At 43.3% G+C, this 23,123-nt stretch overlaps 1 protein-coding gene across 2 annotated transcripts in view; it reads right to left on the bottom strand.

Annotated features, from left to right (window-relative positions):
* The window catches only part of mtmr10 (myotubularin related protein 10), a 31,865-nt gene extending 10,883 nt beyond the window's left edge, over window positions 1–20,982 (bottom strand). For both annotated transcript variants that reach the window (XM_060853818.1, XM_060853819.1), the window contains exons 1-11: window positions 20,910–20,982; window positions 20,772–20,829; window positions 15,320–15,456; window positions 12,342–12,414; window positions 9,270–9,412; window positions 7,287–7,377; window positions 4,932–5,082; window positions 4,623–4,710; window positions 3,860–3,948; window positions 2,882–3,012; window positions 1,984–2,053 (exon numbers count right to left, since the gene is read on the bottom strand). In XM_060853818.1, coding sequence (XP_060709801.1) covers window positions 1,984–2,053; window positions 2,882–3,012; window positions 3,860–3,948; window positions 4,623–4,710; window positions 4,932–5,082; window positions 7,287–7,377; window positions 9,270–9,412; window positions 12,342–12,414; window positions 15,320–15,456; window positions 20,772–20,829; window positions 20,910–20,975 — 1,097 coding nt within the window. In that variant the 5' untranslated portion in view covers window positions 20,976–20,982. The remainder of the gene's footprint in view (window positions 1–1,983; window positions 2,054–2,881; window positions 3,013–3,859; window positions 3,949–4,622; window positions 4,711–4,931; window positions 5,083–7,286; window positions 7,378–9,269; window positions 9,413–12,341; window positions 12,415–15,319; window positions 15,457–20,771; window positions 20,830–20,909) is intronic.
* Window positions 20,983–23,123: the final 2,141 nt, after the last annotated feature.

Here is a 23,123-nt window from a genome sequence, read left to right as displayed (position 1 = left end):
TGTGCTGTGGCACAGCTTCCATGGGCATAATAGGATTCTTCAAGGACTTCACAGGGTAAATGCTGAAAGGATGTTTCTTCTCATAGGAGAGTTTAGGACCAGAGGGTATAGTCACAGAATAAATAGCACCAATTTAAAGTTGAGATAAGAAATTTGTTCTCTCAGAATGTTAGGAGTCTTTGGAATTCCTCGCCACAGAACTGTGGGGGCAGAGTTCTATTGTACATTTAAGGCTAAAATAGATATTAATCAGTAGGGGAATTGATAGTTATGGAGAAAGGTCAGGAAAACTGACACGAGGAATGTCAATCAGCTATCCTTGGAATTCAATGAAAGCATTATGAGCAAGGTGGACAATGGGGACCCAGTTGATGTGGTATTCCTAGATTTCCAAAAGGTCTTCGACAAGGTGCCGCACAAGAGGCAGCTGCATAAGGATGCATGGCATTAGGGTTAAAGTATTGGCATAGACAGAGGATTGGATGACTAACAGGAAACAAAGAGTAGGGATAAATTACTGCTATTCTGGTTGGCAGTGACTAGTGGTGTGCCTCAGGGATCGGTGTTGGGATCGCCATTATTTACAACTTTTGTAGATGATTCAGAGTGAGGGACCATGTGTAGTGTGTCAAAATTTGCAGATGACACTAAGATGAGTGGCAAAGTGTGCAGAGGTCTTTGAAACTTTGCAGAGGAATATAGATACATTGAGTGAGTGAGCAAAGGACTGGCAGATGGAATACAATGTTAATAAATGTGAAGTCATCAATTTTGGTAGGATTAAGAGTAAAAAGGGCTACTACTTGAATGGTAAACAGTTGTAGAAAGCTACGATGAGAAGGGACCTGGGTGTCCTTGTGCATGAATCTCAGGTTGGTCTGCAGGTTCAACAGGAAGGCAAATAGAATTTTGTCCTTCATTGTGAAAGGGATTGAGTTTAAAAGCAGGGAGGTTATGTTGCAGCTTACAAGGTGCTGGTGAGGCCATATCTGAAGTACTGCATGCAGATTCGGCCACCTTACTTGAGAAAGGATTACTGGCACTAGAGTGGGTTCACTAAATTGATTAGAGAGTTGAGGGGGTTGGCTTATGAGAAAATGAGTAGACTGGGATTACATTCACTGGAATTCAGAAGATTTGGGGGGGGAGGGGGAATCTTATAGAAACATATAAAATTATGTAGGGAGTAGATAAGATAAAAGTAGAGAGGATGTTTCCACTGGCAGGTGAAGTTCGGACAAGAGGGCACAGCCTCAAGATTAGAGGGAGCAGATTTAGGACTGAATTGAGAAGGAACAACTTCTTCACCCAGAAGGTTGCTAATCTAGGGAATTCCCTGCCCAGTGAAGCAGTTGATGCTACTTCAGTAAACGTTTTTAAAGGTAAGGTAGATATTTTTTGAACAATAAAGGAATTAAGGGACATGGTGAGAGTGCAGGTAAGTGGATGTGAGTCCACGAAAAGATCAGCCATGATCTTATTGAATGGTGGAGCAGGTTCGAAGGGCCAGACAGCCTACTCCTGCTCCTCGTTCTTATGTTCTTATCCTATTGAATTTCAGAGCACACCTTACAGCCAAACAGCATACTCCTGTTCCTATTTCTTAGTTTTATTAGCAAAGGTTCCATTAGACACCAACCCCTCACCGGGGTCCAGTCACTGAGGACACTGACTCGTGACGGGGTACAGGCTCTGCACGCATAAACCCGAGCAATGCTTATGAGTACTGCGGATGCTGACTTGTGCTAGAACCTGAATGCCATATGCAGGGATGTAGAGCTAAGATAGGGTTCAGCCATGATCTAATTACAAAGCTAAATTGCGTTACGTGCGGAATGCTGCAAAATGTGAAAACTTTTTTTTTTCGAGCAGCAAAAAAAAAATCTCAGGTGTTCAAAACTGAACTGCAGTCCTTCACTAACATGACTAGAGAAACCGGAAATATCTTCGTGTAGGGTTTCTCTTCTTGCACCATGTTCCTACCTGATATACTCTAGCCACCGGGTGTTTTCCAATAAGGACAGCCACTTCTCATCTGTTTCTTCAAATAAATCTACAGTGAGGCAGATTACATTCACGTGATTATTTGCTATTTAATTCAAAAGGTTGATGACTCTTGCAAATGTTTGGAAGTAAGGTGTTTTCTGGTAAATGAAACTGCTAGTATCTAACTCAGTTCTACAATGAAGCTCAGCATGCAGTCACTGCATCAAATAATCAGCTCACTCTCAGTTAAAACAGAAACTTCAATGTCAATAAAATCGTTGTCCTTTTACAAGATCAGGGGTGTCAGGAGGGGAATGGAGTTAAGAGATAGGTAGAAGAAATAAAGTAAGACTACACAGCCATAGTGAGAGGACTGGATAAGTTGATCAAAGGGTTGGTCACAACACTCAGGTTTTGTGGAAGTCTTTTAAAGATGGGAAAGTTTTTTGGGTGGGGGAGAGCAAAGAGTTCATAGAGGATGAGAAAAGGTTTAAGGAGGGTAGAGTTTGGGGAGAAAAAAATAGAAAAACACAGGGTCAGTGACACAAGGTGGGCGGGGTGGGGGGGGGGAGGAGGAGAGAGAGAGAAAGTGAGAGCGAGACAGACAGACAGAAAGAGCAAGACAGAGACAGCGAGCGAGCAAGAGAGAAAAATGCATCTGCCTACACCAGTTCAGGGATCAACAGAAATATTCATCTGTTATTGCCTAACTTCTCTAAACCAGTCAGTCAGTCAGTCAGTGAAGCAGTGCCACACGAATACAGAAACTAAGGGACATGCAAACAAATTCCTGCTCCAAACACAATCACACAAAAATATAAAGTCTTACCAAACTTGGTCAGTAAAATACACACAAGTAATAAACAATATTGGAAAGTCCTGGATCGCACCTCACCATTAATGCACAGTTGCTTGAGTCTCATCAATGCTGTCTGCACCTCTGATATATTTGGCAAGCTCTTATCCAAATCAGATTTAAATACTTCACTCTTGTCTGGATGACTCTGTGCTATTGCCTTGAGGATCCTATTTAAAGGGAAAATAGTTAAGCAGGTAGCACTCTACTCAAGACAGACAAAACGCATTTATTTTCCAAGCAGTAGACATTTCTGCTACATTCCAACGATAATGTTGCTAACTTTGCTAACACATAAGCAGCAAAAATACTGCCATCCCAGTGAGAACCAGCACACCTGGGAATGATGCCCCAGTGACAGCCAGCACTTGCTAGGAAAGGCAATGGCCTAGTGGTATTATCATTGGAATTTTGGGGCCGCACAGTGGCTCAGTGGTTAGCACTGTTACCTCACAGCACCAGGATCCCAGGCTCGATTCCAGCCTCGGGTGACTGTTGTGTGGAGTTTGCACATTCTCCCCGTATCTGCCTGGGTTTCCTCCGGGTGCTCCGGTTTCCTCCCACACTCTAAAGATGCAGGTCAGATGAATTGGCCATGCTAAGTTGCCCATAGTGTTAGGTGCATTAGTTAGAGGGGAAATGGGTCTGAGTGGGTTACTCTTCGGAGGGTCAGTGTGGACTGGTTGGGCTGAGGGGCCTGTTTCTGCACTGCAGGGAATCTAATCTAAACTGTGTCCCAGTGAGAGTCAGTGTTGGCTATCTGTACATTGACTTAACTATGTATATAACAAAAAAAAATTGCAAAAGCACACTAAAACCTGAAATCTATGAAACTTTGACTCAGTTCTGAGGAACAGTGCTTGAAACTGAAGCAAATGAGCATGTATAAGTTCAGGAAAACCCATTGAAGAAATGGACATTGTGGTTATTGTTGACCTGTTTGAAATAATTGGTTCATGTTGAAAATTAACCATCTGTGCTGTTCTGCGGGTATAGAGAGAGTTATTGTCTTCTTACCTTGTGTTGTGTTTTCTCAGCTTTGGCCCGGGTTTAATGTTGGCCATTCTCACCAGGGAACTGCCAGTCCAGTGATGCCAGCACCACATCTGCAAATAATTAGACAAAACCAAACTTTTCACGTCAATCACAATTCTACTCCTTCAAACATGCAGCACTCACAAACTGCATTCATTACACAAACCGTAAACTGTGCTCATCATCATGTGCAAAGTTCTCCTGCTTTAATAAAGGTTTGACAATTCAGTTACTTTACAAACTGAACGAGGAGCTATTTATTTGGATTTAAATTATAGGTCTCACACATGCAGAGTTGCTGAGAGAAAAACATTTTCAATTGAGGATAATAAATCAAAGATGAAGAAGGATCGCCAGACTCGAAACGTTAACTTTGTTTTCTTCCCAAAGATGCTGCCAGATCTGCTAACAATTTCTGTTTTTGTTTCAGATCTTCATTCCAGATCTTCCCTCCACCTCTCCCTAGACACTTCCCATGGACCAAGTGCCTGCATCAAAGTACATTTTGTCAGAACAATCGCCATATTTCAGATCAGAATTTTCTGACTGAATTTTCCGACTGAATTTTCCAAATCTTACTAACCTCTCAGACTGATCAGTACACATTAACCTGCAGTATAAATACTTTTTGAAGGAGCTCACTCCTTGATATGTTGTACTGTGCTCCATACTCTCCTTCAAACTGGAGATCTGGATGCTACTGTAAAACAAAGGCTTGTGAACTAAAAATGCAGTAAGCACCCACCGGGATTCGGTCACCATTGAAAGAAGGAACCAACTGTTTCAAGTCTTCATCCGCCAGAGAAGAGGGTACAACAAAGTACTCTGGAAGGCTATAAACACAATTGAATTAACATAATAGCATGCCTCACGAAGCATATGCTTCTTTCAACTCTACAATCAGAAATAAAGGAAATAACCCGGATTATTACCCATTCTCCCCGACGCCCAGCTTCTTATTAAATCATGCTCTTTAAATCACACTGAAATACAATCACATTACACATTGACACACTTCTCCATGCCACAGTCCATGTTTTTTAAGTTTGCCTACCTCGTGGAAGTGGCATAGTGCTCATTGACAGAACAAACTCTCCACTCCGAGGCCCCTGTCCGCTTTATCTCCCTATCCCAGTCAGAGTAGGTTTCAAAGAGTGAGGTCTGCAATCCATCCAATTCCAAGTCTGTTCCATTGACCTTGTTAACTAAGAGAAGATGATCATGGCTTAGAGACTTTTACATCAGAGACAGGAATCTGTAACTGTAATCAAGCATTGATACCAGATCAAGCTATTCCCCAACCACACATAGCCACTTTACAAAAAAATTCTTCTCAAGATAAATAAGAGGGAGTTGCTCTTTTGTTGCAGTTCCTAAGCTGACCACATTTGAAGTGTAAGGCACAAATTTAGCATCACTGCTGGGAAACCATTGGAAAACATTCTGAGGGACAGAAATTTTAATCTCAATTTAGAGGGGCAAGAATTAATCAAGGAGAATCATCATGGCTTTGAGAGGGGGCGATCATGCCTGACAGGTTTGGTTGAGTTTAGAGGTAACTGAATGTGTGAATGACGCATTGCAGTGGATGTCATCTATATAGACTATGGCAGACCATAGATGTAGACAGCTTCCCAGTGGAGATCATGAAGAGCACGAGATTTCTTGGTGTACACCTTGTGCAGAATCTCACCTGGACCCTCAACACCAGTTCCATAGACAAGAAAACAATGAGCATCTCTACTTTCTATGCAAGCTGAGGAAAGCCCACCTCCCACCCCCAATCTTCACCACATTCTACAAAGGGTTCATCAACTGCTGCATCACTGCCTGGTTCGGGAACTGCAACATCTTGGATTGTAAGACCCTGCAACAGAGTGAGAGATGATCATCGGGGTCTCTCTTCCCCCCCAACCCCCTTACATTCTGACCACATGCTGAATCTGAAAGGCTAAGAGCATTGTGGAAGACCCCACATAACCCTCACTCAAACTCTTTTCCCTCCTGCCATCTGGCAGAAGATATCAGAGCATTCAGTCTCTCACGGACAGACTGTGCAACAGTTTCTTCCTGCAAGCCATCTGGCTCCTTAATACAGTATTAATCGGACTCTTTTCCATCTGAAATTCATTGCACAACTTCGAATTGCTGCTGGAAAAGTGTTTATTATTTATCATTCTTCTATTACAGTGTAACTTGTGTGTTTTGCACTTCATGCCATGTATGAGTGTGTAGTTTGTGCTGTCCATGTAACATCTATAGTCTTGAAAGAACGCTGTTGCATTTTTACTGTATCAGTTGTATATGACAAATAAAAAACTACTCTAATGTTTTTGACAAGGTTCTACATAACAGACTAGTCAAGAAGGCAAAAGCCCATAAAATTTAACGAAATTTGCAAATTGGATCAAAATTGGTTTACTGAGTGTAGTCCAAAGGGTGTTTTTGTGACTGGTAGCCCGAGTCCAGTGTTGTGGACCAGTGCCAGGGATTTGGTGCCAAGTCCTTTACTGTCTTGTCGTGTACACGAATGATCTGGTCATGAATGTGAGGGTTTGATCAGTTAGTTTGCAATGCCACAAAATATTAGTAATGTGGTAAACAGCAAACTGGAAAGCCTTGAAGTAAAGGATGTTATAGTCTGGCTGGTCAGACGGACTGAAGAGTCAAATGGAATTTAATCACGCAAAGTGTGAAGTGATGTATTTCGGAGAACTAACAGACAAAGAATATATGTTGAATGATAGGATCACAGGAAAGGATCAGAAGGACATTAGTGTGCATGCCCATTGATTCTTGAAAGTGGCAGGACAAGTGGATAAGATGGTTAAGGAGGCATATAGTAAACTTGCCTTTGTCAGGTAAGTAATGAAGAAACTGTATGCAATGTCATCCATTTTGAGGTGTACAAAACAATGAGGCTCATAAATAGGGAAAAGGTTTGCCCCTCAGTAGAGGGTCAATTACCTAGAAGGCATGAGTTTAACATTATGGTCTTGAGGTCTAGAGAGGATTTAAAGGAAAAATGTATCAAGGCAGAAACATCAAAATTTTTACATGATTGCTTGATATACTATAACATACAAGGCGATGGTATAGGGAACCGGGACTAGAGGGGGTAGGAGTTTGTTGACCATCACAGACATTCTGCAAAAAGGTGTTTTTCAATGGTCTAAGACTACGACTCATTACAGCACCTGACCTGCACAGCTCAGTTGCTCACTGCACTTCCCATACCAGGCTGGGAAAGGGGTTTTGGGGAACTTTGCTTACTCAGCAAATGGAATTGTTGTCAAATAGGATCTATTTGATAGAAGATGAGATTCACTGAAGTAGTTAGACTAACTGAGGGCAAATTACATCAAAACAATACAATGTCTGCAATGCACTGGCATTCCCACTGCCTTACCTGAATTCTGGCATTTTTCCCTGGCATATGCAAACCCAAACAGCAGCTGGAGATCTTTAGGCTGAGAGTAATGTGCAATCACAAGGCAGATCTGGAACAAAAGAGGAATCCAAAGTTAAGTCTGCAGAAACTGAACCTCTTTCTCACCAACAGCACAGCTGTAAGGAAAAAGCTTCACAATCTGGCCTAAACCCTCTCCAACCATCACAATTATAACGCCAACATCATCATTCAAAGGAGCTTAGATGTTAGAGAAACCAATAAGCTGCAAAAAGCGTGTCCTCTAGGTTTCATCAGGATCTAGCTTCATTCTCCTCCTGGTCCAATAGCATTTCTAACTCACAACAAGTTCTATCCATCAATCACACCTCTGCTTGCCCTACCTAATACCCTAATCCCATCCAGCAGCAAATTAAATTTAAAATTCTCATCCTTCCCTTCATAGTATCAACCCTTCCTATCTTAGCAGTTCCCTCCAGCCCCAAGCCTCCCAGATCTTTGTGCTCATCAACTTTAGACTTTTCACATTCCTAATTTAAACTGTGCCATGACTGATGCTTTGCATGCAGTTGCCCAAATCCTAAGCTCTGGAATTCCCTCCATAAAACTCATCACTTCTCTCCCTATCTTTAAGATGTTTCTTTTAAAACTTACTATTTTTAAACAAATTTTTTGTCACCTGCCCTCCTACTTCCTTGTGGTTCAGAAATAACCTCTTTCAGATAATCCAATAAAATACTTTATGATATCTAACCACATTAAAGGTGCTCTAGAAGTTAATTGTTGCAGATGTCAGAACACCCAGCATCCAAGATAGATGGCACCTTACCATTATTTCTGATCTGTATCCGTCTACTAGACTCTCAATGTCAAGTTTACATCCCATTCTTTTGCAGTTAACCTTCAAAACTTGGTATTTAATATCAGTGCAATCCCTCCTCCTTCAAAATATGCAGACAAAATCATTCAGCACAGGAAGAAGCCATTCAGTCTATCATAGTGATAGTGGCTCTATGGTAAAGTTAGTTCTCAGTCCATAATCACATGGCAATCCAGTTTGGTAATTTTATGGAATACAAGGCATTTTAGGTAGAATAGTGTTGAGAAAAATAAACAATAGAGGCAGTGCTCCCATTTAGAGGAGTGCACTCAACATTCCCACTGGCCATGGGCAGGATTTCAGTTTTGAATTATATATTCCAACACACCGACTGAAAATAACCGAACTGCAAAACAAAAGACTCATGCTGAGCGGTAACCAATCAGCTGCCCTTCACCATCCAATGATGCTACTTCTTGCAGGGAGTCTCAGGTACCTCATTTCAGTAGCCACTGGACAGTTAGCAACAACATGACATTCACTCAGGGGACAGAGAGGCCTAATCCTACCATAATCTAATATACAATTTTCAGCAGGGATCACAGAACAGTCATGACAATCCTAACTAATTCTACTTTCTTCCCCTCTCACCCATACTTTGAAAACTAAGGAAGTCCCTGCTTCGTGGTTCTGCAGGTTTTTGAAAGTTACATTTCCATAATCATCCAGCAAATGCCTTGCTTAGGAATGTTCAGCAAACACTAAAGAAAAGCTAATATTTCAGTATGTTTTCAGCCACTTTGACCACCTTCTCCACAAATGCAGTCACGAGGAAGAAAGGTCAATTAGTCACAGCCTGCAAGTAAACAGTTAAAAGTGAACACGAGAATGGAGCCTCCTGTCACAGTAGCAATTTCTGACATGCACAAAGAACTTTTTATGTACAGCACATGACCACTCCTCCACTACTCCAGGCTCTTTCAGTTTTATTATACATACAATCACTGCCATTCATCAAGAGAACAGCCACACATCTCAGACAGGAGAGCCCTGTCTTGACTGCCAGGTCTCCATTTTCATTCTTGTCAATTACTTAATCTACTCGGCTTGTACAATCACTACCCAAGGCCACACAGTGCCCGTCACACCCAGGTACTATTCACCTTTCTGGCTGATTCTGGAACAGACTCATCAAAACGGAAGCGAATGATACGGAAATCCTTACAGTAGATGATCAGCTCAGTAGGTTTAAACTTCAGACGCTGATTAGGCCCCAAAACCTTCCTCTTCTTCCTCTCATCATTCACTGGATGAAGAAAAGATGGGATGTTAAACGCACAAGTGGTTAGGGCCAACTCCACTGAACCCCTCTTTCAAAGACAGACAGGTCAAGTGGAAAATACATGACACATTCCTGCAATTTTATATAGCCTATATTTTTGAACACAAGCAACAAGCAGCAGCTCCTCTGAGAATGTACAGACTTCATTCAATGTCCGCAGTTGTCTTTTCCATTTAAGAGCATGCAAGTTTCCAAAAGCATATGAATTGCCAAACAGAAAGTACATTTTCTTGTACTTAAATTTAGTCGAAAACTTACATTTATTTCATACTTCACAATTCTTAACCTGATTCTATTTAGTACCAACACATTCTGTATACAACAGCACAAAGGGTGAAAGATCATGACTTAATATACAGGCCAACATCAAACACCAAAGCAGCCTTGGAGAAGAGGGAAATCTGGAGCAACAGTCTTGGTAAGACCATGCTTGGGCTTTCAAGGGCTGTGGACTTTGAGCAAAAAGGAGACTGAGGAAGGTGAGACACGAGAAGTGAATGCGATGTTAAAAAGCTGCACAATGAAGACTTCTTTTAACATAGAAAGGAAGGTGAGGAACAAGTATATGGAAAACAGCTGTGTAAGAGGCTGAAAAGGGTAGGCAAATGCAGACGGAGCAATGTAATTGTGAGAAAAAAAACCTGGAAGCATGATAGAATTCTAGAAGTGACACAGATATAAGGATGAGATTAAAAGGACCTGCATTCCCTCCACAGCTGATAGCAATCCATTGGTCTGCAGGGCACTGAGCCCCAGATCCTAATGTTCCAAGACCCCATTCCTCCTGGGCAAACCTGCACTTGAAGGATTTTAGTTATTCGTTCAAGAGAAGAGAGTATTCTGCTTTGGCTAACATTTATTGCTAATCCCTAACTGCCCTGAAAAGTTGGTGATTTGCTGCCTCTTGAACCACTGAAGTGTTTGGCACTTAGGGACCCCAGGGTGCTTTAAGGGAGGGAGTTTTTGGGCTTGGACCCAGTGTCACTTAAGAACAACGATATATTTCCAAATCAGGATTGCTGTGAGACTTTAAAGGGGAATTTGCAGGTGCTGGAGTTCCCATGGATCTGCTGCTCTCGTCTGTCTAGGTGGTAGATTTGGAAGGATTTGGAAGGTTACTGCATTATGTCTTCAAGGTGCTACACACTGCTACTGTGCATCACTCATGGATGTAATGCCAATCAAGCGGTTGTTTTGACTTGGTTGGTGTAAAGCTTCAAGTTTTGTTGTAGCTGCACTCATCCATGAGAGAGAATGCCATCAAACTCATGACTTGTCTTGGAGATAGATAAGTCAGGTGGTGAGTTACTTGCTGGAAAATGTCTTGTCTCTGACCTGTTGTTGTAGCCAGAATGTTATGTGATGACTATCTCAGTTCAGTTTCTGGTCAATAGTATGTTGATAGTGGGGGATTTAGTCATGGTAATACAATTTAATGTTAAGGGGTGATGGTTAGATTCTCTCTTGTTGGAAATGATCATTTCCTGGCATTTGTGTGGTGCGAATGTTACTTGCCACTTATTAGCTTTAACCGCGATATTGTCCAGGTTTTGTTACATATGGTAAAGGACTACATCAGTATCTGAGGAATCAAGACTAGTGCTAAACTTTGTGCAATCATCAGCAAACAGCCCATACTTCTGACCTTATGGTGGAGGGAAGGCCATTGATGAAGCAACTGAAGGTGATCTGATCTAAGACTCTACACTGAGGAACTCCTGCAGAGATCATCTGTGACTAAGATGATTGACCTCCAACAACCACAACCATCTTCCACTGTGTGAGGCATGACTTCAACCAGAACAGAGCTTTCCTCAGATTTCGACTGACATGGTTTTGTAGGGATCCTTGATACCACACTCAGTCAAAAGTTGTGTGCTGTCAGGACAGTTACTCTCATCTCTGGAGCTCAGCACCCAAGTGATTCTGGTGGAGCCGGGGGAGGGGATGCGCGAGACGCAGAGGGCTACAGGCAGGGCGAGAGAGAGAGAGGGCTGCGGAGAGGGCGAAGGCGGCGGCGAGAGTGAGGGTGAGGGCGTGGGCGGGGGCGGGGGGTGCAGGCACAGAGAGAGAGCGAGAGAGAGGGAGACAGGCAGACAGACAGAGAGAGAGAGAGATATGTCGAGCGAGAGAGAGAGAGAGAGAGAGATATGTCGAGCGAGAGAGAGAGAGAGAGAGAGAGAGAGAGATATGTCGAGCGAGAGAGAGAAAGGTCAAGCGAGAGAGAAGTCGAGGGAGGGGGCAACCGGCTCGGCAAACAGAACCACAACAATGATTTAATCTTCTGATGACTATTAGTTGTTTCTGAATCCAGGTCAAAAACAGAACTTCCTGTGACAACCCGAAAATCAGAGTCTTTAACCATTAACGTGGCCAATAAACACAAGTTTGAGATGACCTGTGACTTAACCTTCCTTTATTTATAGCCTACAAAAGTCAAATCAGGAGGAACAAAATCAGAAAACAACTGTAACTCAGTCACAGCCTTGGGCGACTGTGTGGAGTTTGCACATTCTCCCCATGTCTTCATGGGTTTCCTTCGGGTGCTCCAGTTTCCTCCCATATTCCAAAGATGTGCAGGTTAAGTGAATTGACCATTCTAAGTTGCCCATAGTGTTCAAGGATGTGTAGATTAGGTGCATTAGTTAGAGGTAAATGTAGATTAATAAGGTAGGGGAATGGGTTTGGACGAGATAGTCTTCAGGGAGTCAGTATGGACTTGTTGGGCCTGAGGTACCTGTTTCCACACCGCAGAGATTCTATTATTCCTGAAGAGTTACACTCAAAACATTGACTTCTCTACCTCCTGATACTACCTGGCTTGCTATGTTCTTCCAGCCTCCTGCTTGTCTACTTAGCGAATAACAGAACAGACAAGTGAAGAGCACCAGACCTGCTACAACCTGTTCCACACAGGTGAGAGAGATGTCATGTTCCTCCAACAGCAGGTTTCTGTACTGAAATTTCTGAAATTGAAACAAAGTTAGAGTTAATTTCTGCCTCCCTAAAACAATAGTAAGAATGAGTAGCTTTACTCCTTAACAGTGCAGATATCTACATCTCAAGACAATTGACTTGCAGCTTTACAATTTACAAGCAGTGTGGCGATAAATCAACAATTGGTACAAAATGAACACAATTTATAACTGTAGCGGGAGGAAATCATGTTACATTATCGTGTTACACTACCAGGATGCTGCCTGGACTGGAGGGCTTATCTTATGAAGAAAGGTTGACTGAGCTCGGCCTTTTTTCATTGGAGAAAAGGAGGAGGAGAGGGGACCTAATTGAGGTATACAAGATAATGAGAGGCATAGATAGAGTCAATAGCCCAGGGCAGAAATGGCTAACACGAGGGCTCATAGTTTTATCTGGTTGGAGGAAAGTATAGCGGGGATGTCAGTGGCAGGTTCTTTACACAGAGTTGTGAGAGCATGGAATGCTTTGCCTGCAGCAGTTGTGGAAACAAGGTCACTGGGGACATTTAAGAGACTGCTGGACATGCATATGGTCACAAAGTTGAGGGTGCATACATGAGGATCAATGGTCAGCACAACATCGTGGGCTGAAGGGTCTGTTCTATGTTCTATTACTAAGTATGCAATTCAAATGCAGAAATCCCTTCTCACTCTCCTCCCTCTCGGCCTTGGACACATGGCCCCAACCTCCGAAACGGCATTGGTGGAGACGAATCTGTAGGAACATCTGTCCACAGTGGCGTTGACAGATGTGACCATTACACAGTCATTGTGGAATCAGAGTGGCACGAAACAGGCGTCCAGTGGCTCACTGCAGAGCATGGCGGCGGCTCGTGGTCAGACCATATGGAGGCCCCTACACTAGTCTGCTGCAGAGAACCTTTGGAGAGAGACTGCAATGTTTGTCTTTTTAATTCGGTTTCTTGTTTTTCTGACCTTTGGTTATACTCTGTATAGATGTAAAGTAACTTTTTTCCTTCATTTCTCTATTCTGTAACTCAGGATCGTGCCTAGGTATCTCTGTACCAAGGTGGCGCTGTAAGTGACGACTTAAAAACGTTTCACTGTATTCATTTGAGTACATGACAATAAAGCTAATTCAATTCATTTTAAAGTGACCCTGTAATTCTGACCTACCAACCTACCTACACCTGCAACAGAGGACAACCTTTATATGAAGAATATAACAATGAGCCCAAGTATCTTTAGTATTCTATTCTGTCACATTGGCTTATAGCGAACTCTTAAAATGCATTTGTTTGAAGCATATTTTGGTCATAAATAATGCAAAAGAAATTTTCCAATGTTACTATTTGGAATTTTCCCACAAAATTCTGTCACCTCAACTGCCTTTAGTTTGTTCACAGTAATGAATGAGGGGATAGACACAGTTTTCCTGCTCCTGTTGAAGAGCTGAGCCTTTTTTCATTTTCTGAATCTGTCTGGGCATGTGCTTCATCTCAGATAATTGCACCATTTTTAGTTTTCCTAAGCAGTCCAGATGAATGGAACAATGATTCAAGACAAACCACAAGTAGAAAGCTTTCCTCAGATTGTCCATAAAATATAATCTTCTGTAAACTGTGGGCACCCGATATAATAATCTCACTGCCGTAAATCACGCTGTGCACTACCCAGTATAACACCAACGTTGCTACAGAATACCTGTTACAGCAGTCTCCCTATTAACTTGTAACACATCATACAGAATAACACAACATTCTGCTTATTATTATATAAACACACAAAACATTTCTTGTGGCTTGACTGCTGAGAGAACATGCTGTGCTGTACCTAGATTAACATACAGCTCATGTCATAATGCAAGGTCTGTTATTATTCATACTACCTCCCTCCCTCTTCTCTCTCCACCTCCCCCCCACAATAAAAGTCAGTTGTTCTGCATAAAATCTCATGTTATATAACACTCAGTCTGTTACTCTGTATAAAACATTTCACGTGAACTAGTCAATAAGCAGCCCCTCATTAATACACACTGAGCTTTATTTGATACAGTACACTCATGAGGGGAAATTTGGGTATTCGCTTATTCCTCCTCCTACCCCAACATATACAATCAGCTATCGATCACAGCGCGAAACTCTATGTCCTCCTTATATGCTTTCCTCCCAGCGCATCTTCAACAGTCTCCCCATTTCAATCTCTGCTCTTGGCTCCCTTAGCCCTGTCTCAAAAGTATCAACTTCTCCCCATTTCACAACACCAGTTATCAACCCTCTTCTGAAACCACAACAAACTCCAAGATCTCTGAACATCAATCTTTGAAAGAACAATCCAACTAATTCCCTGCCCCAAAAGAAATCAAATCACTGCAGATGCAGGGTACTGGATAAACTCAGGTTTGTCAACATCTGTGAAATGAGGAAGTTGTGCTTCTGAAGAGTCATAACAGACTTGAAACAGTAACTGCTTCTCTCTCCTTAGATGATGCGAGACCAGTTGAATTTCTCCCACATTCTGTGTTCATTTGTAGTTTCCTGCCCAGTTCCTTCCCTATAGGATGATATTGTTTTCTTTTTCAATTGTACACCCAAATTTTCTTTTGTAATTAACAGTAAATTTGTTTTCACCATCCTTTCAGGCTGTGTATCATGACTCAATGCAAACAAAAAGTCTCTTCATCACACCCTCTGGCTCTTTTACCAATTATCTTGCTCGTTACTGGCCCTCTTGTCAGTGAAAATATTTTCTTGTTATTTACTCTCTCATTTTTTTTACTTTGAAGACTTAATATCTACATAATCTTTATTGCTTTAAAGTATAATAACTCAACTTTCTCCAGTCTAGAATTACATGAAATTTGTCAATTTATTTATACTTATTAGGAGACAAATATCACTCAAGTCTTGAATATTTACAAGAATGCACAAACCCGAAAAGGTGTCACATCCTTTGTAATGAAGGAGATCTTGAAGTTGGTGCATAGCAGTGTCCCAGAGAGATCATGAGCACTTGTGTCTGTAGCAATACATTTTCGGACATTGCTCGTCTCACTCACCACAAGTTCCCCTGAAATAAAACAACTGAAGGTTAGAAATACCTCAGTGTCCCACCACATTAGTGATTATGGTTTATATTTCCAGAATAAAAGGCTACGGTGGTGAAAATGTGTTGCTGGTTAAAGCACAGCAGATCAGGCAGCATCCAAGGAACAGGAAATTCAACGTTTCGGGCCAGAGCCATTCATCAGGAATTCCTGAAGGGCTCTGGCCCGAAACGTCAAATTTCCTGTTCCTTGGATGCTGCCTGACCTGCTGTGCTTTAACCAGCAACACATTTTCAGCTCTGATCTCCAGCATCTGCAGACTTCACTTTTTACTAAAAGGTAATGTTGTCCAGCCCAATATTTCATAACCAAATAATTCCAAACAGGATCCAAGTCAAGTCAGAAAAGCTTTGGGGAAAGAACGGGGTCAAGTAAACTTGGGCTAACTTGAGATCTGCTATTTTCAATTCTGGTGTTAGGTATAGACAATCATGAAAAGAATCAAATACTGGCTTTCAAAAGTCTTTCAAATTCCATTCATCCACCATCTGCATTGAGTACAGTGATAGAGGAGGTCATCCAGCCTCTTGAGCCTGATCCAGCTTTCAATGAGATAAATTAATTTGGCAATTTTCCTTTTGTACCTCTAATTTACAAAAAATATCATATTTAATTTTAATTAACAGCATATAGAAAAGTTCCAAATTCTCAGCACCTTGTGTTTCCTAGTTTCACTCCTAAAAGGTCTGATTCTAATTTTGAGACTACCCTCTCGTCAACTCCACTACCAAACCAGCAGAAAGTTTCTCTCCAGCTACAAAATCTGTTCCTCTCAATAGTTTGAAATTTTTGACCAAATCACCCCCTCCCTCCCCCCGCTTAACCGTCTAAATTCCAGGGTCACGTGCCCAGTTGTGTAATCTTTCTTCCCAATCTAAGCATTGGAATCCCAAGTATTATTCCAATAAACCTATACTGCATTTCCCTCCAAAGTCAATATATCTTTCTTAAGGTGTTGCGATCACATTGATTAAAGTAACTCCAGACAGGGTCCACACTTGGCTTTGTAAAGCTGAAATATAACTTCTATCCCATGTGTTTTAGTCATTTGGATATAAAGGTCAGCATTCCATTCACTTTTGATTTTTAATGTTTTATGCACTGGATCCCCACTGTTGCCAGCTTTTTCAGCCTATAGAAAACAGTTGCTTTATCCTGTTTAAAACCAAAGAAACGAAGGTTACAAGCTGGTTCTACTGTAACTCAACTGGTCATGAGCTAAAATGCTAACCAAGATGCATTAAATTATCAAAAATAACTCCAGTCTGCAACTTGACCAGTTTTTTTTTTCAAAAAGTGATGTTGAAAGATTAAAAACACTCCAACAAGCAGAGTGAAAATAGTTTAAGAACACACACACGAGACATCCACCTACTGTTTTGACAGCGACAGAAAATGTCTGATTTAATAAAGAAAAACCATCACTGTGCAGTCTGATTGCTCAGAGATTCAATTAACATGTCACTCCATGCTGTGGCTTATAACAGGGCTACAAATGTTCCTACTCAACATGTTTCAGATGGTTATAAATCAGTTTAAAAAAAAGCAATGCATTTGTGCAGCCATAATCACATCTGCTGCTTCATATCAAAAAATGCAGCCTGGCCAGCAGCTTCAGGTTGTGTAACTGCCTCATTAGCAGTTGCTGGCCCTGTGTTTGAGAGTATCAGCCAGTTGTACAGTCAGCTGAAAAGCATAGCCATTAATTATACACCTAACACCTTCATATGGTGAGGCAGAGACTGCACAGAAATTCCAGTCCATTGATATGACACTAGTTGCCTCTATAATAGATTAATCCACAGACTGAGCTAAATCTACACTTTGTGCCATTCTAACATCAGTCTGTTTCAGAATTGTTCTTAAATGTCACATAACAAATCAGCATTTTTAAAATCCAATTCAAATATTGACCCTTTTCACGAAGATTGCATTCTAAAATGGGGGCAGCATGGTGGCTCAGTGGTTAGCACTGCTGTCTCACAGCACCAGGATCCCAGGTTCGATTCCAGCCTCAGGCAACTGTCTGTGTGGAGTTTGCACATGCTCCCCATGTCTGCATGGTTTTCCTCCGGGTGCTCTGATTTCCTCCCACAGTCCAAAGATGTGTAAGTCAGGTGAATTGGCCATGCTAAATTGCCCATAGTGTTAGGTACATTAGGGTGTCAGAGGGTCTGGGTGGGCTGCTCTTCACAGGGTCAGTGTGGACTTGTTGGGCTGAAAGGCCTTTTTCCACACTGTAGGAAATCCAAATCCAAAATTATTCCTAACCAATTTTGTTTACTAAGCCCTGAATCTCCACTGCTTTGGGGAGTTTAATAAGACCCAGTGTGCCTGAAAGATTTCTCTCTTGTATAACAAAAAAAACTCTTCATGAAATTAATGTTTATTGTCATCACAGTAGGACAGGCTTGGACTTGTTTCTGATACTGAGCAGCTAAACCACCTGAAATGTTCCAGCAGATCTCTCTCACCAGAACAGTGGGTGGAAATCTGAACATATGTCCCCAATAACAGCTGATTGAAAATCACAAAAACTGAGACTGTAAACATTTTCTGTAGGTTTAAGGGATAGAAACCAAGACAGGTAGTTGAAGATACAAGTCAGCCATGATCTTATTAAATGATACAACAGGTCCAAGGAACTGAATATTCCTGAAGGAGGACTCCGGCCCAAAACGGCTGTTTTTCTGCTCCTTGGATGCTGCCTAACCTGCTGTGCTTTTCCAGCAACACACACTCAACTCTGATCTCCAGTGTCTGCAGACCTCACTGTCTTCCAGGGACTGAATAGCCTCATTTTTGCTACAACTGAAAACTGTAAAATGGGCACAGTGATGGAAACATCCATCAACGTTCATCAGTCAGACACAAGACGTTGCCAACAGTGCATACACGTATAAGTATTTGAGACAGGGTCACAAGACAATTCAATTACGTGGAAAACGTCAGTGTACCCAGTCCATCAAAAGCAAAACGAATCAGACATTCAATCACTGCACCAACAGTCAGCAAAAGGCCTAAGCCCTCTTACAGTGTGCAGGAAATATTCATTCTGCCATTTCTTCAACTGTTCATACAACACAAAATACTTGCTTTGTGGTGGGTTAAACAATAAGTTTTCTGTTGAATTATTAAAGCTCATTGCCATGTGAGTGAGTCATAGAATCATTACTGTTATCACGAGTGTAGCACTGCCTGAAAGTGCTCAGCGTAACTCAGTGGAACACCCGGACATTACTACAGCAATAATGCTGTCAATATATTTTTACTCACCAATGGGATGCAGGTTGGGCCAGCATTAATTGCCCATCCCTACCTGCCCTCGAGAAGGTGCAAGTGAGCTACTACTCACTTGTGACTAAATATTTTCATCCATTCAAAATCCAGTTCAGCACATTCGAACGGACAGAGCGATTCCACAGTTCACTTTATACCGTTGTTGAGTTTTATGGCACAAAAAAGCTCCGGTAGAAGCAAATACATTTATGACATGGAAGGAAAGGATTCAATCCATTAAACCCAAGTCAGCCAACAAGCAACCAGCCAATTTAGTCCCACATTGAAATACTTCACCCCACAGCCTTGTGGGTTACATTTGAACAACTGCATACCCAGTACCTTTTAAAAAATGAGGTTTTCTGATTCAAACACCCTTTCACCCTGTGAAATCCAGAGCATCTCAATTCTTTGAATGCGAACATTGCCCATCATCAGTGCAGCTCTTCAGTAATGACCCGCTGACAATTCCCAAACAGATCTCCCTCCCCCAAACACTGACCCTTCAACAGCGCAGCGTTCCCTCAGTCATGTCCTTTTAAAATAGAAATATTGTGTGTATCTTGTTTAATTTGATGATTAGGTTACAACATTAATGATGATGATTTCCACTGGTGAGACATCGACATGCCCAATCATACTACAGCTGGGTTCCGACGTGACAGCCTTCCAAATTATTATCCCATCAATAATGACATCTGCTCCCAAAGGAGAAAATTCACACAGCTGTGACAGAATGAGACAAAACTTTCTAAAATTATTTAGAAATAAGCTATTTTGTCAAAACTTGCATCCCTGCCCATACCAAGGAGTACTCTCTCCCTCTTATCCTCTGGTCCAGCGACTGTCCCAGTGCTATCCTATGCTCCAATCTCTCAGACTCAGACCAAAGTAACTGAGACACCTAACAGATTGGTGCGGCACCGCTGCTGGAAATAACAGTATGTCCTAATTAGTCACGACAAGATACACAGCATCAATCAAATCTACCTTTAGCTAGATCTGAGACACTGCAGGGAAGTGAAATTCACCCTCCAACTGTGATCAACTGTGATCTCGTTGCAAAACTGGAACTTAACGATTGTACAAAAACTGACCCACTGCTGCGTCCCAAATGTACAATGGTTCCAAATCAATCTGAGCAACATACACTGGGTCCTAGGGCAATCAGGATCTACTTGAACAGTAAAAGCAACACCTCAATTTTGAAGCTCACGCCCTTGTTTTAATATGCTTCCATCGTTCCTCTCTTTTGCCAAACCATTTTAATGTTGCCTGGTGTTGCTCAATATGAAAGGTTATTCGGCCCATCAAGCTGTTACTGAGCCCAGTAACCTCTGGGAGAAAGTGAGGACTGCAGATGCTGGAGATCAGAGCTGAAAATGTGTTGCTGGAAAAGCGCAGCAGGTCAGGCAGCATCCAAGAAACAGGAGATTCGACGTTTCGGGCATGAGCCCTTCTTCAGGAGCCCTTCCTGAAGAAGGGCTCATGCCCGAAACCTCGATTTTCCTGCTCCTTGGATGCTGTCTGACCTGCTGCGTTTTTCCAGCAACACATTTTCAGCCCATAACCTCTGAGCAGGAACATGGCTCTCTCCCCAGACTCTGGTCAATAAACTGCCTGACCAGATTCTCACTCAGAAAACATCAAACCCTGGGCACAATCTGCAGCCCAGCCTCAGACAGTAGACCCTCTCTTTTCATTCCTGATGAAGGGCTTTTGCCCGATTCTCCTGCTCCTCGGATGCTGCCTGACCTGCTGTGCTCTTCCAGCAACACTAATCCACAACCTCTCTTACCAAGGTGCACACCCACAGGGGAACCTTCGGTCCGTCGCCCCCATAACAGCCCACCTTGAGCTCCCACTTCAGGGGGCCTTTCTCTGGAACTTTTCTCTCCGTTTTCCTCACGGTTTCTACCCCGGGCTCAGACTCCCGGCTCTCAGTGCGGCCCTCCCTCCCTCACCGCCTCCGCGGCCCCGGCTTCGAGTAAAGACTCACCCGGCAACAGCGCGGCCTCACACACCCGGTTCACTTCGGCCCGGCTCGGGAAGGAGCTCTACGGAAAGAAACACCCGTTACAGCAGGCACCGAGAGATCGAGAGAGACCGCGGCCTGACACATCGCACTCAGCCTCACCTCCGCCGGCGGCAGGTAACTCCTGAAACTCGGCCTCGAGCTCTTCATCCCCGAGCCGCGGAACATCCCGAGGGACGGCGGGGAGGGGCGGGGTCTGCTGGGGGTGGAACCTGGGAGGGGGCGGGGTCTGGTGGTGGGGGCGGGGTTTCGGAGGGTGGGGTCTGACGGGGGTGGGTCCTGTTGGAGGGGCGGGGTTTGGGCAGGACTTTGTGCGGGGTCGAATGGATCGGGGCCTGGTAGAGGGGCGGGGTCTGACGGGAGGAATGGGGCGGGGCCTGTGGAGGGGAATGGGGCGGGGTCTGATGGAGGCGCGTAATTTTGGTGGGCGGGCCTGCGGAGGGGAATGGGGCGGGGCCCGATGGAGGGGCGGGGTCTGATGGAGGATGAGAATTTTGGTGGGCGGGCCTGTGGGGGGAATGGGGCGGGGCCTAATGGAGGCACAGCATCGCGGGGGGTCGAATGGAGGGGAGATGGTGTGGAGTCATGGAGGGGGTTTATGGGGGCGGGTCAGTGGGGAACCTGGTTCGTGAGAGATGATAGCCATAATGTGGAGGAGCCAGTGATGGACTGGGGTGGACAAGGTAGAAGTCACACAACACCAGGTTATGGTCCATCAGGTTTATTTGGAAGCACTAGCTCCTTCATCAGGTGGTTGTGGAGAATAAGGTCATAAGACATGGAATTTATAGCAAAAGATTACAGTGTCCTGTAACTGAGATAATATATTGAACAGCCCTCCAAAAGCTAGTACTTCCAAATAAATCTGTTGGACCATAACCTGGTGTTGTGTGATTTTTAACTCAGAAAAGGGGGTCAGTGGTGCAGAGGGGTGGAAAGGGCCAGAGGGAAAGCGGTGTGGTCAAAAGTGGAGTGGGTGGGGCCAGGAAGAGGACAGTGTCAGGGTGGTGGGAGCATGGTCATTAAGGTTGAACTTACGACAAAATGAGTATGGCAGATGCTAAAGATTAGAGTCAAGATTAGAGTGGTGCAGGAAAAGCCCAGCAGGTCAGGATTTCTGATGAAGAGCCTTTTCCTGAAATGTTGATTTTTCTGCTCCTCGGATGCTGCCTGACCTGCTGTGCTTCCAGCACCATTCTAATCTTGACTTGGCCCTATGAGGGGTTTCCATGGAACCAATGTGGGTACGAACACAGGCAAGGAGCCTTGGGGTTGTGGGAGCATTAAAAACATGAACAAGGGAAGGATGTGAGTAGCTTCCAAGTAGCTCGCTAAGATTGTATAGTGGTTAGTTCTCTGTGTTGTGGCCGCAGCAACCTCGGTTCGAATCCGAGTCACGGCATTGCGGTTTGGCAATGACACGGCATTGGAAGCTTCATTATTTGGGAAGTGGCTGAGGAAATAGCAGAGGCATTGGTTGAGATCTTTCAAAAGTCACTGGAGTCAGGGAAAGTCCCAGATGATTGGAAGATCGCTGTTGTAACCCCCTTGTTCAAGAAAGGATCAAGACAAAAGATGGAAAATTATAGGCCAATTAGCCTAACCTCGGTTGGTAAAATTCTAGAATCCATCATTGAGGATGAGGTTTCTAAATTCTTGAAAGAGCAGGGTCGGATTAGAACAAGTCAACATGGATTTAGTAAAGGGAGGTCGTGCCTGACAAACCTGTTGGAATTCTTTGAAGAGGTGACAAGTAGGGGGTTAGACCAGGGAAACCCAGTGGATGTGGTCTATCTAGACTTCCAAAAGGCCTTTGATAAGGTGCCACACGGGAGGCTGCTGAGCAAGGTGAGGGCCCATGGTGTTCGAAGTGAGCTATTGGTATGGATTGAGGATTGGCTGTCTGACAGAAGGCAGAGAGTGGGATAAAAGGTTCTTTTTCGGAATGGCAGCCAGTGACAAGCGGTGTCCCGCAGGGTTCAGTGTTGGGGTCGCAGCTGTTCACGTTATATATTAATGATCTAGATGAAGGGACTGGGGGCATTCTAGCGAAGTTTGCCGATGATACAAAGTTAAGTGAACAAGCAGGTAGTACTGAGGAAGTGCGGAGGCTGCAGAAGGATCTAGAGCTGAAAATGTGTTGCTGGAAAAGCGCAGCAGGTCAGGCAGCATCCAAGGAACTGGAAATTCAATGTTTCGGGCATAAGCCCTTCATCAGGATTCCTGATGAAGGGCTTATGCCCGAAACGTTGAATTTCCTGTTCCTTGGATGCTGCCTGACCTGCTGCGCTTTTCCAGCAACACATTTTCAGCTCT

The sequence above is a fragment of the Hemiscyllium ocellatum genome, chromosome 42, assembly GCF_020745735.1.
Source record: "Hemiscyllium ocellatum isolate sHemOce1 chromosome 42, sHemOce1.pat.X.cur, whole genome shotgun sequence".
NCBI classification, from domain to species: domain Eukaryota; kingdom Metazoa; phylum Chordata; class Chondrichthyes; order Orectolobiformes; family Hemiscylliidae; genus Hemiscyllium; species Hemiscyllium ocellatum.
The sequence above is the reverse complement of the archived record's forward strand: the minus strand, read 5'-3'. Positions and strand labels throughout refer to the sequence as shown.